This window comes from Octodon degus, unplaced genomic scaffold (assembly GCF_000260255.1).
Source record: "Octodon degus isolate 3935 unplaced genomic scaffold, OctDeg1.0 scaffold00218, whole genome shotgun sequence".
NCBI classification, from domain to species: Eukaryota; Metazoa; Chordata; class Mammalia; order Rodentia; family Octodontidae; genus Octodon; species Octodon degus.
In genome coordinates, this window is record NW_004524794.1 from 1,081,643 (window position 1) to 1,097,877 (window position 16,235).

The window sequence follows — 16,235 nt, forward strand, 5'->3', positions numbered from 1 at the left end:
GAGAGAGAGAGAGAGAGAGAGAGAGAGAGAGAGAGAGAGAGAGAGAACAAATCAGGTCCAGGAGTGAGGAGGTTGTGGTGGAGCCCCGAAGGGAGAAATACATCAGGAAGCATGGCAGACTGAAGGCGAGAGGGACGGGGAGATGGGCTGGTTCCAGGCCAGCAATCAAGGTGGCTGCCACAGACAAGCAGTGAGCTTGGTGAAGGCTGGGGGAAGCTGGAGGCTGGAGCAGGTGAGGAGGAACACAGGCCCATGTGGGCTCCCTGTGTCCGTCCCTACTGATGCCCTCACTGCACACCTAGGAGCTGGCTTCCTCGGGCTGGGCTTTCAGGGTGAGCAAGAAGAAAGCTTTTTCAGGAGCGGCCACAGTGGATGAGCAGGGCGGTTCTGGAGCCAAGGGTAGAGGTGACAGGGCCAGGCCCTATAGCCACCTGCATGCTTGGGATCCAGGGAAGGCAGGGACTCAGGGCAGGGGACCACCAGTGGGGACTTCACTCCTCACTTAGCCCCCTCCAGGACAGCGGGATCTGTTCCCCGTGGCTGCCGCTGCCTCTACTTCTTGTAGTTGCCAAACTGGATGGCCAGGCGGTCAGTGACGCAGCGGAAGGTGGCTGGCTGCACCTCCCAGTAGGGCACAGGGTTGTGGAACAGGCTGATGCCATTGTAGTAGGCCCGCTTGACACCGAAGCCCATGGGGCAGAAGTCGTTGACGCCCACTTTGGTGATGTTGTTGGAGTGCAGGTAGACCACCTAGGGACAGATAGACAGGGCCAGGGTACACTGGGAGGGCCTCAGCGTGCCCTCTGCATTTCTTCGGGCCCAGGTGGGTGGTGTGGGTGCCAACACAGGAGGGTCCCATAGGTTGGGAGGTGGAAACTGGGACTTGGGCACTGGGCAGGCACTGGCCAGGACTTGGTCTGTGGTGTCTGACCAGGGACCAGGCTGAGGACCCCAGGTGGGGAGTGAGGGGAGGTGGGGTGGGGGCATCATGTGCTGTGCCGCTGACTCCTGGAATGATGTAGGCATAGGAAAGATGGTGCCTTGGGCGCACAGAGGACCCCTGGCCCTTGACCTGTATTCCCCAATGGGGCACCAGAGGAGAAAGCCTTCAGGATGTCCTCCTGTCCCTCTTGGTCCTTGGGATGTTCAGCCTCTAGCAGTAACCCCCTAACCAGAGAAGCTGCTCTCTTGGGGAAGATCAGTAGAGGCCAAGGGAGGCCTGCCGGTCGCAGAGGGGTGACCAGCCACCAGAGGGCGCACTCGGCCCAGCGTGGGTCATGGCGTTGCCCTAGGAGCTGAGCATGGCCCTGCGTGGCTGTGCAGCTGCAAGGCTGCGTGGCTAGTGAGGACGACAGTGTAGCTACCATTGTAAGTGGGGCAGAAGGAGAGCAAGGCCTGAGCAGGGCTGGGTGAGCCCAAGTCCATCTCGACAGCTGGAGCACCCAGACAACCTCATGCACGGAGGGTGGCGTGGTCCAGGGACTATGAGAGAGGCAGTGGGGATGCAGTGGAACCCAGAGGGGCCTGAGCAGCCCTCCCTGCCATTCCCACCTGCAGAAGCTTGAGGTCGGGGAGCCCCGCAGGCACCCGGGACAGCTTGTTGTTGTTCAAGTGCAGCTCCCTCAGGGTAGGCAGGAAACTCAGACTCCCATTCTCAATCATGCGGATCTGGTTGTGGCCCAGGCCCAGCCTGCGGATGGGGTGATGACAGTCCTCAGAGGCTGGGAGCAGGAGGATGGAAGCCTGCGGGCCCGCGCTGTCCCGCTGCTCCCCACCTGTACAGCTTAGAGTAGCGCAGCAGGTCCTCTAGCTCAATAGCCTGGATTTTGTTGTGGTCCAGATGGAGCTCATTGAGCGTCTCAGGGAGATCTGCAGGCAGAGAGGGTGCTCGAGGAGAAGGAGGAACTGGGGCAGCGCGAGCGCAGGGCCCTGATGGGCGCTGCCTACCTTTGGGTATGCCGGTGAGCTTGGCCTCGGAGATGCGAAGGTAGTTGAGCTTCAGGCCATCAAAGGCTCCAGGTTCAAAGCCACTGTTCTCCAGGGGGTTTCCGCCCATCTCTAGGAGACAGGCCCAGTCAGCCCTGCTGGTTGGTGGCTGTTGCACTCACCTCCTCCTGGCCCTGGCCCTAGCCTCAGCCAGTGGGGGCAGGGAATCCAAAGGAAAGGGACATCCAGAGATGAAGACGGGGCTGCTGTAGGCCACTGGCCCCACTGATCAGCACAGGCCCCTCCCTTTCCTGTCTGCTGGCCCAGTCAGCGGGCACGCCCCCATGGGCACAGTGACTGCCCACGTTGAGAACTTACTGAGAAAGACACCCAGCTATCTTTCACCTGTTTTCAAGACTCTTGAGCTGAGCCTTTAAAGCCACCCCAGGCTGTAATCCCAGCTGTGTGGGAGGCTGAGGCAAGAAGATCCCAAATTTGAGCCTTGCCCCTGCAATTTAGCCAGACATTGTCTCAAAGAATTAAATGAAGTAAAATAAAAGAGTGGGCATGTAGCTCAGTGCAAAGACCCTGGGTTCAATCCCAAGGAGTACAAGAAGATAAAATAAAACACAATAAAGCCACCCCAGTCTCCTTTCTTTGAGCCCTGGCACAAGTGTGCAGGGTGCTGTGTGAGGGCACCCCATCTCCCTGACCCCTCCGGGCCCATGCTTGCGGACAGGGTGGGGACATCACCAATGCAGTTCATGTTCCGGAGCCCGCTGAACACGCCCTTGGGCACTTTCCGGATGCGGTTGTCGTGGATGCGCAGCTCCACCAGGGAGCTGGGCAGGCTGGGCGGAATCTCCACCAGGTGGTTCTTGGAGATGTACAGCTTCTGCAGCTTCCGCAGCGGACTGAAGGCCTTTTCGTGGATCTTGGAGATCTTGTTGTTCACCAGGACGAGGGCCTGTGGGGAGCGGGCAAGTGAAGCAATCCCGGCCTCTTCTTTGACCTTCCCTGCTCTCTGCCCTGCCCACGACAGCTGAGCTGAGCGCGCCTGTCCTCAAGGTTGGTTTGTGCGAGCCCGGCAAGGCCACCACTGCCCAGCACTGCCCGTTGCTGCTCCCAGCCCGTCTTCCCCAGGAACACTGGCTACAGTGAATCTGCTCCTATGTGCTATGAGGACCAACCAGTAAGGAGAGGACTCTGCTGAGAAGCTGCTCGAGCTGAGTCAGCATTTTGGCTTTTGTTTTTTTGTGGAACTGGGGATTGAACTCAGGCCCTTGTGATTGCCAGGGAAGCGCTTATTCTGTTGAGCCATCTCCCCAGCCAGCATTTTGGCTTTTGAGACAAGGTCTCACTGTGTTTTTAGGCCAGCCTTGAGCTCACTATATAGTCCAGGGTGGCTGAATTTGCAGTGATCCTCCTGCCTCAGCCTCCTACTGCTTCGATGACAGGCGTGTGTCACCACACTTGGCTTTATGACCTGAATGATCTTGTCCTGCCTGCACACACAGAACCTGTGACCTTGAGAGCTCCAGCCACTGCCACGCCCCACCTTCTCTCCTGGCTCAGCAGTGTCAGGACCCTTCTCATCTCCCACATGGAACCCCCCACCCCTCTCCAATCCTCAAATCAGGAGGCAGCAGAGGCCTTACGTAGAGGTGCTGGAGGCCTTTGAAGTCATCCTTGCGGAGCTCAGAGATGTCGTTGTTTTGCAGGTCCAGCAGGGTGGTGTCTGGGGAAATCTCCTTAGGCACATTCTTCAGACCTGGGGGCCCAAGCCATGAGCAGCATGAGCACCAGCCCCCAGCCTGGGGGTGCACTGCTGTGGCAGGGTGGGGCCACACGTGCGTGGGGTGTGCTACCAACAGAGGCACTCTGCTGCAATCCCCTGTGTCTTCCCTGCTTGCAGCCACACTGCCCTCCCTCACCCACCCACAGGATGGACGTGTATCCTAGCCATCCACACACTGACCCAGGTCCGAGCACTGAACAACCCGCAGGTGGCAGTGGCAGCCAAAAGGACACATGGCGCTGTAGGTGGGTGTCACGGAGTCCAGGTCTGGGGCGCCAGAGGTGCTGTCAACACCTGAAGCCTCCTCGTCATTCATGAACAGCCCATCATCCAGGGTGAAGTCCCAGAAGCCCTTTTGCTCAAAGGGCAGGGCCTGGCCCAGTGCCAGCAGGGCTGCAAGGAGCCACAGGGGCTGCATGGTACACAAACCTGGGGGCCAGGGCAAGAAGAGGCTGTCGTCAGCCCTTCACAGCCCGCCTTCCCGCAGCATTTCCATCCTTGTGCAGGGGCCGCCGGAGTCAGGTGGGAGGGCTGGGCTTGTGTACTGGCCCGCCAGGAGGCAGCTCTCCATGCCTCTCCTGAGCGCGGCTTGCTCTGTTCATCAGGTCATGGAGCCTGCTCTGGAGAGGGGCAGAGCGGCCTGCAGGAGAGGCGCGCCCGGCCACTGGCCTCTGGGCCACCGAGCTTGTTCCCTCCCTGGAGTTGAAGGCTTGGGGCCGTTAGACTTTGATTGGCTAAGGTGGGCAACCAGCCCCTCCACCATGCCCACATTTCTCACAGAGGCCAAAGCACAGGAGCAGGCTGGGGGAAGAGGGATGTCATCTGAGGCCCTGGCAGCTGTCAGCAGAGGTAGCTTCCCTCTGTCCTGGGGATCTTGGCCTCCTCAGTGGCCTCTGCCTTCCTGCGGGCCCACTCCCGGCATCCTGTGGAGCTCTGAGTGGCGCAGGTTGCTGCTGGGTGGGAGGACAGGGTCGGGCTTCTCTTGAGACACCCAGGCCCAGCAGCGGGATGCGATGTGAGTGGGGAGAAGCTGCCCTGCTCGAGCCTGCCCCAGCAAGCTGTGTGTGCCACCTCTTCTTCCCCTTTCATGAGATGCCTCCCACCCAGGGTTGGTCTGCACCTCACCTGACCAGAAAAGGCTCTGGGCCTTGACTCCCTGGCCAAGGCCCTGCTGTGTGCCAACCTCATCCCCCATCTGTTATAACAGGGACAACAGCTCAGCCTTGCTGGTCTTCCACGCCTGGGTGTCTGCGGCTGCCTGGTGCACCTGGTACCAGGTGTGTCCTGCACATTCAAGCCACCCCAGGCCCAGCTTCTCTTTTACATGGGGAGCTGGATGGGGTGCTAGCCCCTGGAGTCACAGGACACCCTCTGCTGGAAGTGTGCCCAGCCTCCCTTGCTCCTTGGAGCCTGGGGATGCCCTGATCACACCTCAGCACCTACCCTGCATGGCTGGCCCAGCCAGAGCTGGGCCACTGGCAGAGTGGGAGGCACATCCTGCTCACCTACTTCAGTGGTGTTTCTCTGCTTCCCCTTGGTTTGCAGGTTCCGGGCCAGGGCAGGGTGGGCAAGGGGCTGGGACCTGAACATTGAGGCTGGGAGGAGCAGGACAGTGGGAGGGAGGAGGAGGATGACAGGGTGGCTGGACCAGGAAAAAGGGAGGAGCCAGCCCCCCACTGCCACCTCAGAGGGCATGAGTCAGGTTGGCACCCACATCCACCTGGGTGGGCGAGGTCTGGGGACAGAGGAACCATCAACCCACCAGTATCCCAGAATTCTGGATCTGCACAGTGCCCTGCAGGTCTCCACAGGGTGCCCCTGGGGAGCAAGGTGGGTAGCATGTTGGGCAACCACCCCTCCCTTGGGGGAGGATACACAGGTGCTAGGGGCCAGCCTTGGTGTTGGGGACCCTTGAGCAGCTGTGCCTGATGTCACAGTGAGGGGTGTCCCAGAGAGGGGTGCAGAGTGGAGCCCTGCTCTTTGCCCGAAGCCTCAGGTCAGATGCCCTGAAAGGGGGAGGCAGAGTTTGGAGGTCCTGTCCATCAGGGCCTGAGATGGAGTGGGGCAGGGTTTGGCTGAATGGTAGGGGCTGGGCTGCTTCCTGCACAGCCCTCCTTTCCCTCAGAGAACAGGCACGACGATCGATGCCCAGAATGCCACGAGGGAGGGGGCAGACCAGACATAGAGGGCTCCAACGTAGCCAGAGTGCTCAAGCAGCCAGGAAAAATCAGGATCCCCATTTCAGGGATAAGGCAACTGAGGCCTAGACGGGGGTGTGCTCTCCCAGCACTCGGCTCCCTTGGCCTGAGATGTGCCCAAGTCCTTCCCAGAGTAGGTGTCATGGGTGATGGTGGCCTGCTGAGCCAAGGCAGTGTCCCAGAGTCTACACTCCCACAGAGAAGACATGGATTCCTCAGGCAAGCACTCCCGCCCCCACTGGGGCCTCTGGGCCTCAGTTTCCCCTCAGTGGAGTCCTTGAGCACGTCCTGCAGCCCCACCAAAGTGCCCTCCGAGCTGCCTGGGTGCAGACTCCTCAGAGCAAAAGAAAGAAATGGTCAAGCTGTGAGGCTGGCACAGGGACCACAGGAATGAGCAGGGAAGGACCACCTCCAGGGGCGCCCTCCTCGTCTCCCTCTGAAAGCCAGCGCAGTGTCGGGCACAGGATTGCTTCGGGTCACAGCCAAACAAGACGTGCTGGCAGCCTCTGAGAACATGGAGAGGCTGTGCCAGGCATTCAGGCCAGGCCAAGGGCGGCGGGCGCAGGGCCTGAGGTCTGGCTGGCCCTTGAACATGCCTGTAGATGTGTGGCTGGTGGCTGCCAAGGAGCTGACGCCGGGTGCAGTCTCTGCGGCCTAGGCCCCCGGCTGTCTGGCCCCACTGGGCAACCTGACCTGAACCCTGACTTGTGGGCCGCAGCCCACTCATCCCCTGCCCCGGATCCCTGCAGGCTGCAGAGAGGAGGGCTTCACTGCTCATAGGCCTCTGAAAGGCCGAGCGCATCGGTGCGTGTGAGTGTGCTGGCACGCGGGGACACGCCCATCTGCCGTGGGCCATCCTGTGAGCCTGTGGCCCTTGTGATGCAGAGCAGATGCCCAAGTGCGGGGGCTGGGCCAGCTCCTCTCTGCTGTGGCCCTGGAACTCCTGGGCACAGCCAGGAGCTGCACTGCAGGACACTTGCGAGACAGAGGTTGTGAAGGGCTGGCACCTGGGAGGTGTCAAGGTGGCTGGGTGCATCGAGGGAACACCTTCTCTCCCCTGCCCCACTCTGCCAAGAAATCTCTGGAAAGGAGCCAGCAGAGCTGCCCTCCTTCACTGAAGAAAACTAGGCTCCTGCTCACCCTACACAAAAGCCTTTGAGGAAGGAGAAGATGCTCTCACCTCCCAGCGATGCAGCAAGAAACACGAGTGATTTTTTTTTAATCTAGCTACCTTTCTCCTGTTGACCAAAAGAAGGACCTGACCTTTGTAACACTTGGTGAAGGGGTAAACTGAGGCTTAGAAAGTTTCTCCAAAACTTTTGGCCACTGCCACATGGCAAGGAAATGCAGTTGTACCTTGGTATTCAACTACTTTGAAACTCACCAGGTGGGGGTGCTCAAGTGCATTTTGTCACGAAAGCTGTCCCGGTCCACGTCCACACCATTTATTTGATACTAGATGTGCAAACTAGCACATGCCAGTGTCAGCTGCCTGGTAACTCGCTGCTCTCGCCAGCCAAAAGTGTGTTTGGCTCTCATGGCTTTAGGACTCATCAAACCTCCCAGAACCAATTGATGACAAGGCCCCAGGAGCCATGGTGGCAGAGCTGGGGGCCCCCTGTATTTGTCTGTCTCCCCGAGTCCCTGCCATGTCGAGCCCCACTCCAGGGGAGGAAGGCTAGGGTCCCTGCTCTCTTCCAGAGGCTCTGCTCCGAATGAGACCCAACCCTGTTAAGGCTGCAGGGAGGCTGGGAGCTGGGCCCTCTTCAGAAAGCCCTTCCAGCTCACGGGAGGGCAATCAGGCTGAGTGGAGAGTCAGACTCCCTGAGGAAGTGGCCCCAGGGTCTGTCCTCTGCCTCACCTTCCAGTGTGGCTCTTCACAAAATCCTCAGCCTGTGGCAACCCAGGCCTTGGCCCCTGATGACCAGGCAGGTCTGGGCTGGGCTGGGTGGCAGCTTCGGGGAGAGAAGCAGCAGAGTTTGCGCTGAGAGGCCCAGTTTTGCTGGTGTTGGCCCCCCGGAGTCCGGGTCGTGGACTAGCAGAAGGCAGCACGAGGACTCCTGCAAGAGCCTGGATCCTGATACCGGAGGACGTGCCATCACAGGGAGTGGCCAGAACCCTGTGCCCAGCTGTGCAGCTCCGAAGGTCCCTCCATGGCCACCCAGGAGTGGGCCTAGAGCCAACACGGGTGGTACTCAATGATTGCCCCCCCCAGGCCTGGAAAGGAAGGGGAACAAAGCCCAGCCCCCACTTCCCAGAGCCGGTGTCCCCACACACCCTGCGCCTTCCCCCAAAGACCCCCGGGAAGCTGGTGCTTTTTGGAAAGCTACAGAAGGGCCGGGCTGAGTGGCACCGCCACTGCCCTCAATGGGTGCAGCCCTTTGGCCTCGCCCTGATAGGTCTCAGTAAGATTTGTGGAGCCTCAGTGATGGCACACGCCTGTCATGCCAGCACTTGGGAGGCTGAGGCAGGAGGATCCCAAGTTCCAGCCCAGGAGGGTCAACTTGGCCAAAGCCTGACTCAGAAAACAAAAAACTCATGAAGGCCTGGAACGTAGCTCAGTAGAAAGGCCCTGGGTCCAACCCCCCAGTATGCAGTCCTGGAGGGGACATTTGCAGGACCACTAAGTGGCCCAGGTGTGGTGTGGCCCTGGCACCCCCAGGCCAGTATCTGAGCACAAGAGGATGGAGGTGGGGTAAACGTGGGCTGCCCCATGTGGAGCAGTGGAGCAGGGCAAGGGCAGAGCCAGGGCCAGAAGGACCCCAGCTTGGCTGGCCTGCAGCCCTCGGCCTGTGGCCAGGGGCCCAGGGTGTGAGTGAGGTCCCTTTGCTGGCTGTGGCTCCAAGGTGCCCATGGGACTGGGCAGGGGTGACTGGCCTGAGAGCTAGGAGCAGGGGAGAGGGCTGCGGTGGGTGGGCCAGCCAGGCACGCTAACGGCTGAGGGGAGCGCGGGCGGCGGAACTGCAGCAGGTGGTGCACCAAAGGCCCCTGGTCTGGGACTCTTGTGTGACGGGACACACCTGTGCTGTGTGGGCTCTCTGGGGCGGGCTCATGAAGCAGGGAGACTAGGGTGGTGTCCTGCCCTCTCCAAAGGTGCCACATGCAAACTGTCGGCTGTAGCCTTGTTATGAATTTCTGCATTTGACACTGTCACTGGGAGGGATACTCTACGGCCCTGAGAGACTACAGGATGTCACTAAAGGAGGCCTTGCAAATGTGGCAGAAAACATCCCTCTGGAAGGCCCAGATGTCCTGCTGGATGCGCAGAAGCCGGCACCCTTCCTCTCTGGCCATCTCTTTAGGCGGGGTGCAGAAGCCGTGGTGATTTGATGCCCCCTGTGATCTGGGTCCTTGGGCTGGAAGGTGAGCCAGGGATGCCAGGCTGCCACGCCCAGTAGGTCATTGGTCACAAGAGACCCCTCTCCCCCTGGCCCAGAGCATGCTCCAGCTGTCCAGCCCAGTGGCTGCAGGGAGCTCTGAGTCTGTCAGTACAGCTACACAGCCTTGCCCACAACACCCATATGTGGGCACGTGCCACCCACAGGTGTCCCTGCCTGCCCAGCAGTTCTTATAGGATGTGGTGGCACAGGTAGCTGGCATAACCCAGACGCACTTGCCTGCACTCTGAATGCAGATCCTTGAGGAACTTTCCTGGCCCCTGGGGTGCATCCTTAGCTCCTCAAAATCCAATTGTTCCTTATAGGGCAGAGGGTGGTGAGCCAGAGAGGGGTGAGGTGCAGAGAGGAGCCCCTTGAGCTAAGGCCTCAGCCTGCTGCAGAACAGCCTTGCCTGAGAAGCTGTCCCCATCTGTGGCCTTGCCTTGCAGGGTCCTGGGCTTTTTGCACTGGGAGGATGGCCCTGGCCCTGCCCATGGGACAGCAAGTGGTGGTCCTATTGTCCAGCCTTCCAGGGCGCTCAGTAGACACCCACATGGCTTTGTGCCATCTTGCTCTTTTCCTCGCGTGGCCCCATGCCAGGCCTGACCCCAGACATGGCACCGCTGCCTGATTTCTACCACCACCCCACCCATCCTGAGTCCTGATCTAAGAGAGTTCAGGGGGCAGACAGGGTGGTGGCACCCAGATAAGCTCACCGAGAGTCCCTGCAGCCGGGGCTCTGGGGACCCAAACCCTACCCAGGAGGTAACAGAGGCAGCGTTTACCCTGGGTGAGTGAGGACTATCTGGGCAGGGTTCCTGGGAACCGAGTCTGCCCACGCCAAGGACCAGCCTAGCCCGTGAGGGGTTGCCAGAGCTGAGCTTGCAGGCGCCTGAGGCCTCATGGTCCACCACAAAGCTCTGATGGGTGGCTGGCCAGACAGGGCCTTACAGCCACAACACAGAGCCCTAGGTAGGACCTGGGCCCCAGGTAGCCAGAGGCCAGCCACACACACGCCTCTGGGACATTCTGGGCAGCAGCCACTCCCACCCTGTCCCAGAGGCAGGGAGAGCAGAGAAGGCCAGAACTGAACAGTTAAGGTCAGAAGGAGCCTGGAAATGGGGTTGGAGCAAGGTCCCGGAAGACCTCATGGAGGAGTGACAGAAATGGGGCAAGGACCAAGGGGGCCACAGGGTGGCGATGAAGGGGCACAGATCAGGAGCCTGCAATGGGTGCCCTGGGAACCCACAGGAGCCCCGGGGTGGGAGTGGGCAGAGAGGGAGCAGCATAGCTGCTGGGGCCAGTGGAACCACGGGCATCTCTAGGCTGCCAGGGATGACACTGAGGGCCGCCGGAGGTGAGGGCAGGATAGCAGGATGGTGCAGCGCTGGCGCTGGGCCCTACCTGGGGGAAGCAGCCAGGTGCAGGCAGGCCAGCTGCTGGGCTTGGGGTTGTCCGCGTGTCTGCTGTGTCTGGCGTCGGCAGAGCCGGCTGGGAGCAGTTGCTCGCTCCTGGGCAGTTGGAGGCGAGAGGGAGAAGAGGCGGTGGGAGGGAGGCTAAAGGCTGGGCGGTGGGCGGGACAAGGAGGGAGGGGACAGATGGGGGAGGGGCGGGGAGGGAGGCCAGGGGAAGGAGGGACTGCTGCAGGGAGTGGGAAGGAGGAGCATGGAGGGGGCAGGCTTCCCGCCCCCTCCCCCCGCAGCTTCAAAGGGAGCAATTTTCTTGGAGAAGGCTGGCTTAGCTGCACCCCTCCCCCTCACGTCCCCGCCCCCCCACGGGCTCCCTAGCGTTCACTGGCGCAAGGACCCCTGCCTCAGGGAGTCCAACTTTCCACTGCCCAGGTGGGAACACTGAGGGACTTGCTGGCACCCTGCCGGGAGGAGGAAAGTGAGAGGGCAGCAAATGGAAGGGGGATGAGGGGGAGGTGGCCTTTGGATTCTGTCCTAAGCCGTCTGGAACCTCTAGAGGCCTGGGCTGCAAGGAGGGCTGGTTTCCCTGGGCTTGGAGAGGTGGCCAGGCCTTGTGGGTTTCGGGAAGTGTCCTGCAACCTCCCTTCATCCCAGCCTTTCCCTCCACCCCAGTCCCATAGACAGAGGTGTAGACAAAGGCTATGGTGTGTGGGGAGCCAGCCTTGGGCAGGCATGAGTTCGCCATAGGTCCTGGGGGCTCCCAGCTTGCCTATCAGCGTGAGGTTAAGGGGGTAGAAAGCTGGGGGGCGGGGTGGGAGGGATAAGTTACCCTTCTTAGTGTCCCTGCAGGCCCTCAGGCCATGTTAATCCCCAAGGGGACACTTCTTCTGCTCACTTTCAGGGGCTCACTGGTTTGTCCTGCCAAGCTGTGCCCCCCCCCCTGGGAGCCCAACTTGGCCTGTGGCTGGCCTCCTCGCTGCTAGAGCCACACTTCCTCCCTGTATCCTGTCTCTCCCCTGCCACAGGGCTCCACAGACAAAGGATGCTGGAATGGTGACTCTGAGATCTGCAAAAGAAGTGCGAGCAGAGACAGGATTAGACCCAAGCAGACCAAGCCGGCAGGGGCAGAGGTGGAGGGTAGGCCAGGGGCAGCCAAGGACTGGGAGCCAGGATGGGGGGATAGGAGGGAGGGCACTCAGTTATGGGGTGGGGGGTGGAAGGGTCCGTGTCCAGAGCAGTCCCTTCCATGACTGGCCTGCCAGGGAGCTCTGCCTCTTGTGGGAGGGCGAGAAGTTGCCGTGGCCTGCCTGGATGGGAGAGTTGCCTGCCTCTGTGGTCAGCTCGGCTGCTGTCTGCTTCCTGTGCTCTGTGTTTTTGTTACATTTCATTTTTGCCACATGGGGCTTGGGACCAGGGCTGCACCCCCAAGAGTTTTAATCTTTATGTAGACAGACTCAGACAGGTGGCCTGTGCATAGGACCGGACCAGACATGATGTGGGCCCTACCACGGCCCTACTTGCCTCAGTAGGAATATGCTGCATAAAAATCACTGAGGAGGACATTTCTTTGAGGTAGGGTCTTGTTATGTAGTTCAGGCTGACCTTGAACTCACAATGTAGCTCAGCCTGGCCTGAAACTCAAGTCAGTCCTGCCTCAGTCTCCTCAGGGTTGGGATTATAGGTGGGTGACACCACCACCAGCTGAACTGGACATTTTAAATGGATGAACTATATTTTTTAAAAATCAGAGAAGGGTCATGTAAGACATGTCCACCGCCCAACATGCCTATGCCCAAGTCCCCTACTGAATAGGCATGTTCCTGGAGGGGCCTCCGAGGTGGTGAGAGCACATGACAGACGGGAGCTCTTCCTTGAAGCTGGGGTATACCTCTGGGCGATGCTTCAGGAAATACAAATTTGGGGCCTGGAAGGGCCTTGAGGCTGTGGTTTGCAGTCTACAATAAGCCCACTGAGTCACTCGGCCTGGCCCTCTAATTTGGGGGCCACTCCCAGACCAGCCAGGCATCACCTCAGCCCCTCCAGCCCTGCCTGTGCCGTCCCTTCCCCCACCCAGTCCTCAGTTCTCTTTGCAGTGTAGGAACAACGAGTGTCCCTGCTAAAGTGACATGGGAAATAGCTGTCCTGTCCCATGGCAGATACTGGTGCTCCTGCCCTCTGGCCTCCAGGGGCTGGGAGGAGGCGGGCTGAGGACAGGCAGGGTGGGGGAGGCAGGAAGGAAGAGCAGCCGTTTCCTGAGGCCCCAGGGCTCCTGAGGAGGAGGCAAGGCACAGCTGTCTTTGAGGGTGGTGTGGGAGGGTGCAGAGCGCAGCTCTTTAGCACGGTCAGCCCCTGTGCGACTTGGGGACATCCCTGCCAGGGCCCAGAGCCTGGGCTTGGGCACTTCTTCAGGGGGCTGCAGGATGTCACCGGCCTGCCCCTCCTTGCCCATCTCTTTCCCTGGAAAGCCCCTCCTAGTGTATGATGGCACCAAGGGCTTGGCCTGGAAAGGAGCCTGGCCCCTCCTCAGACCTGTAAGTGGAGTTCTGGGCAGTTGGCTTGGGCTTCTGGGGAAAGCTATCCTTCCCTGGACACCTGTCCTTCCCAGGCACCGGACTAGGCTGAGCCTGGGGCAGGCACTGTGGGGTGAGCAGGGCCAGGCAGGCAGAGGGGCCTGGGGCTGAGGTGGGAGGAGGCAGAGGCAGGGGCCCAGGAGGAAGGAGCCAGGCGCAGGGGAGCTCAGCCAGCTGCCACCCCTTTGGCCTCTATGTGAGAAGGACCCGGCACAAGCTGCAGCCCATCCCCCCACAGCTGGCTTGCAGCTGTTTGTACCCTAGCTTCAAAGCTAGAGGGGAGAGGCCTGGGAGAGAAGTGGGGCATATGGGGGACAATCTGGGAAGCCCCTGGTCCCTTTGAACATACAGTGCTGGCCTTTGGGAGGGCAGGGCCAGGGAACCTGGAAGGTAGCCTGTTGTGCAGAGGTGGCAGCTGCTTGTCCTGTGAGTGTCTGGGACCTGGAAAGAAGGACCCCCGAGGCCTGGGCTTTGGGGGTCTCTGCCAGGCTCCTGCCCGCTCTCCGTCCTGTTCCATGCTTGTGCCTCCCTGGTAGTAGCTGTTTCTTCAACCCTGGTGTGACTCCTTTGCATTGATTTGGACAATGTAGGGGCCAGAGGGGATTCCTGGAAACAGCAGGGTCTGCAGTGGTCAAGGTGGGCAGGCAGAAGGCCTGCTCCCATCAGCATGAGGAATCAGAACAGAACCAGCCAGGCTGGGCGAGGGTGCCCTGGACGAAGGGCAGGGAGGGTTCCAGAGGAGGCACGGTGCCAGCCCAGAGCAAGGCATCTTTCCCATGAGTCAGGAACACACGTCAGCCTCCAGGACAAAGCCCAGCCAGGGACACCTCTGAGCATGTGAGCCTGCTCAGTGTACCCTAGATTCCAGCTTGCTTGCACTTCCTGTCCTGCCCACTGCCTGCACCCCTGCCCACTGCCCCCACCATTAGTGGCTGAGCAAGGCAGGTGAGCTCCAGACCCACGGACTCCAGAGGGCAGCCTGCCACCACTTGAGTGGCTGGGACACTCCTGGTGATGCTCTGGGTGCAGGGGTGGGGCCAGTATGCCCAAGAGGTGGCACAGGTGGTTCTGGTGAGCCAAGCTTCCCTGCCTGGAAACTTCCCAGCAGCAACACCCCAGGCATGAAGGGCGAAAGCTGGCTGTCTTCAGGCCAAGAGCTTTTTTTGACCGTCCCCTGGGACATAATCACACAGCAGCGCTCCCCTTAGGCCACCAGGGCTGTAATTTCAGGGCCCAAGGGGGGCTCCTGGAGGCCTGGCCTGTGTCTAGCTATCTTTAGAGGCATGGAGTGGGCATGGCTAGAGCACAGGACAGGGCCCGAGGCTGTGCCCTCCGAGCCTGGGAGCTGAGAGAGGCCTGGGGCACCGGGCACCTTGTCCCTTCCCTTGGGCCGAAGCACTGTGGCCTGTGGGCCCAGAGGTCTGAGCCTGAGGGGTTGGGCCTGGGCTCTGTCCCAGCCTTGACTCCAGCCTGTGGTCTGGGTGCCTGCCATAGTCCAGTGTCTCCCAGTTTGTCCTGGAGTGCCATCTTGGTGGCAGTGCCACAAGCATAGTGGCTGGAACCTGCTGCTTGAGGCTAGAGGGAATGAGATGTGAGAAAGGCTAGGCCAGAGAGGTTTGGGGGCTATAGACCTGGGGCCAGGAGCAGGGGTACGAGGCCCCCCTGAAATTCCCCGCAGGGGACACAGGTCCAGCTCGATGGAGCGCAGGGCTCCCTGTCTTTCTCTTTCTGCACTGGTGCCCACTGTCCCAACCCTTAACCTCAGCACCCCATCTCAGCCTGGGACAGAGTCCCTCCCTTTTTGCCATCTGACCCCAGGCCCCTCTACCCTGTCATCTCCACTCTGGCTGCTCAGAGGCCCAGTCCTTTGGAGTTACTTGCTGGGCACCCTGTCCTGAAGAGGAGCACAGTGACCACCTGCTATGCGCAGACATGAAGGGGTTGTAGCCACCAGGAAGGCAGAAGCCATAGTTGTTCTTGGGCTGGGCTCCACCTGGGAGTGCTGGTAGACTAGGTGGCTGGCTGCCCACCCACCCTCTGACATTGTCACAGGTCTGAAGCCCCCAGCCTCTGGCTGCCAGGATCCCCCCACCCCCAGCCCAGAGCTGGCTGTCTTTAGAAATTGCCTGACATGAAGGGGGCATCTTTGTTTCAGTCATACCCCTTTGCTAGTGACAAACTGGGGACATGCAGGCTGGCCTGCTCATCCCCACTCAGGCTCAACTGTGGGGTGCATTGATGTGACTGCAGCCCTTCTTCTCCTTTGGCCAGGTGGGGACCCCGAAAGCCCCCTGCAAATTTCCCCAATTCCGATATCTGGCCTCCAAGGAGGGGAAGTCACAGAAGGGTGAGCCCTGTCCGAGGCTCTGCTTTCCCACGGTAAACCAAGGCTAAGCTCTTTCTGTCTGAGAGGTGGAAGGGAGCTGGGAACCACACATGTGATGCCTGTCCTCCTGCCCACCTCTCCCCCCAGGGGCTCTTCTCTCTCCTCTTCTCGTGCCATGTCTAGGAGATCTGTACTCTGGGGCTCCGAAGAGGACAGCGACTGGAAGAAAGCAGGAGGCTGTTGCAGGAGGGGCTGAAGTGGCTGGGTGGGGGTGGGGAGCTCTGGGAAAACAGGGCTGCTGACCTCTGACCCAGCCCAAACAGGAAGGACCGTATCTGTGGGCCAGGCCCCAGGAGAGAAGGAATGCAAGGATGAGTCCAAAGCAAACACTCCACCAGCTTCCCAGGCTTCTTACCCCCACCCCCAGTCTGGCTCTTCCTAAGCTGAGATGGGCGATGGGCTATGGGACAGGATCAAGGCAAGACCCAGCTCCCAGTCCAGCCCAGCCAGAGCTGGTGGCAATGAGGTCTCTGCAGTGGATATCTTTGTACCCTTCCTCCTTACGCACCCATGAAGGTGGGGACTGGTCCCTCTCCTGCCACTTCTACCCTGCCTGGCACCTGGTGCCGTG

General features: G+C 60.4%; 2 protein-coding genes across 3 annotated transcripts in view; one reads left to right on the forward strand and one right to left on the reverse strand.

The window, feature by feature from the left end:
* Nucleotides 1-6: 6 nt before the first annotated feature.
* On the reverse strand, nucleotides 7-10,853 carry Bgn (biglycan). The gene is made up of 8 exons (XM_004645128.2): nucleotides 10,704-10,853; nucleotides 3,905-4,153; nucleotides 3,585-3,697; nucleotides 2,680-2,893; nucleotides 1,948-2,058; nucleotides 1,776-1,869; nucleotides 1,552-1,690; nucleotides 7-750 (listed from the first exon to the last, which is right to left on the reverse strand). The coding sequence occupies exons 2-8, from the start codon at nucleotides 4,140-4,142 to the stop codon at nucleotides 553-555; spliced, it is 1,107 nt and encodes a 368-aa protein (XP_004645185.1). The 5' UTR covers nucleotides 4,143-4,153; nucleotides 10,704-10,853; the 3' UTR covers nucleotides 7-552.
* Nucleotides 10,854-13,606: 2,753 nt separating this feature from the next.
* Nucleotides 13,607-16,235, forward strand: part of Haus7 (HAUS augmin like complex subunit 7) — a 37,266-nt gene continuing 34,637 nt past the window's right edge. For both annotated transcript variants that reach the window (XM_004645150.2, XM_023705324.1), the window contains exon 1: nucleotides 13,607-13,810. In XM_004645150.2, coding sequence (XP_004645207.2) covers nucleotides 13,794-13,810 — 17 coding nt within the window. In that variant the 5' untranslated portion in view covers nucleotides 13,607-13,793. The remainder of the gene's footprint in view (nucleotides 13,811-16,235) is intronic.

Bases quoted from the DNA above. Each gene is read 5' to 3' on its own strand.
- Bgn (XM_004645128.2), bottom strand. From the start codon at position 4,142: ATGCAGCCCCTGTGGCTCCTTGCAGCCCTGCTGGCACTGGGCCAGGCC. The intron at 3,698-3,904 runs GTCAGTGTGTGG...TTGGGCCCCCAG, and splicing joins TGTTCAGTGCTCGGACCTGG to GTCTGAAGAATGTGCCTAAG. The intron at 2,894-3,584 runs GTAAGGCCTCTG...CGCTCCCCACAG, and splicing joins AAGGCCTCCAGCACCTCTAC to GCCCTCGTCCTGGTGAACAA.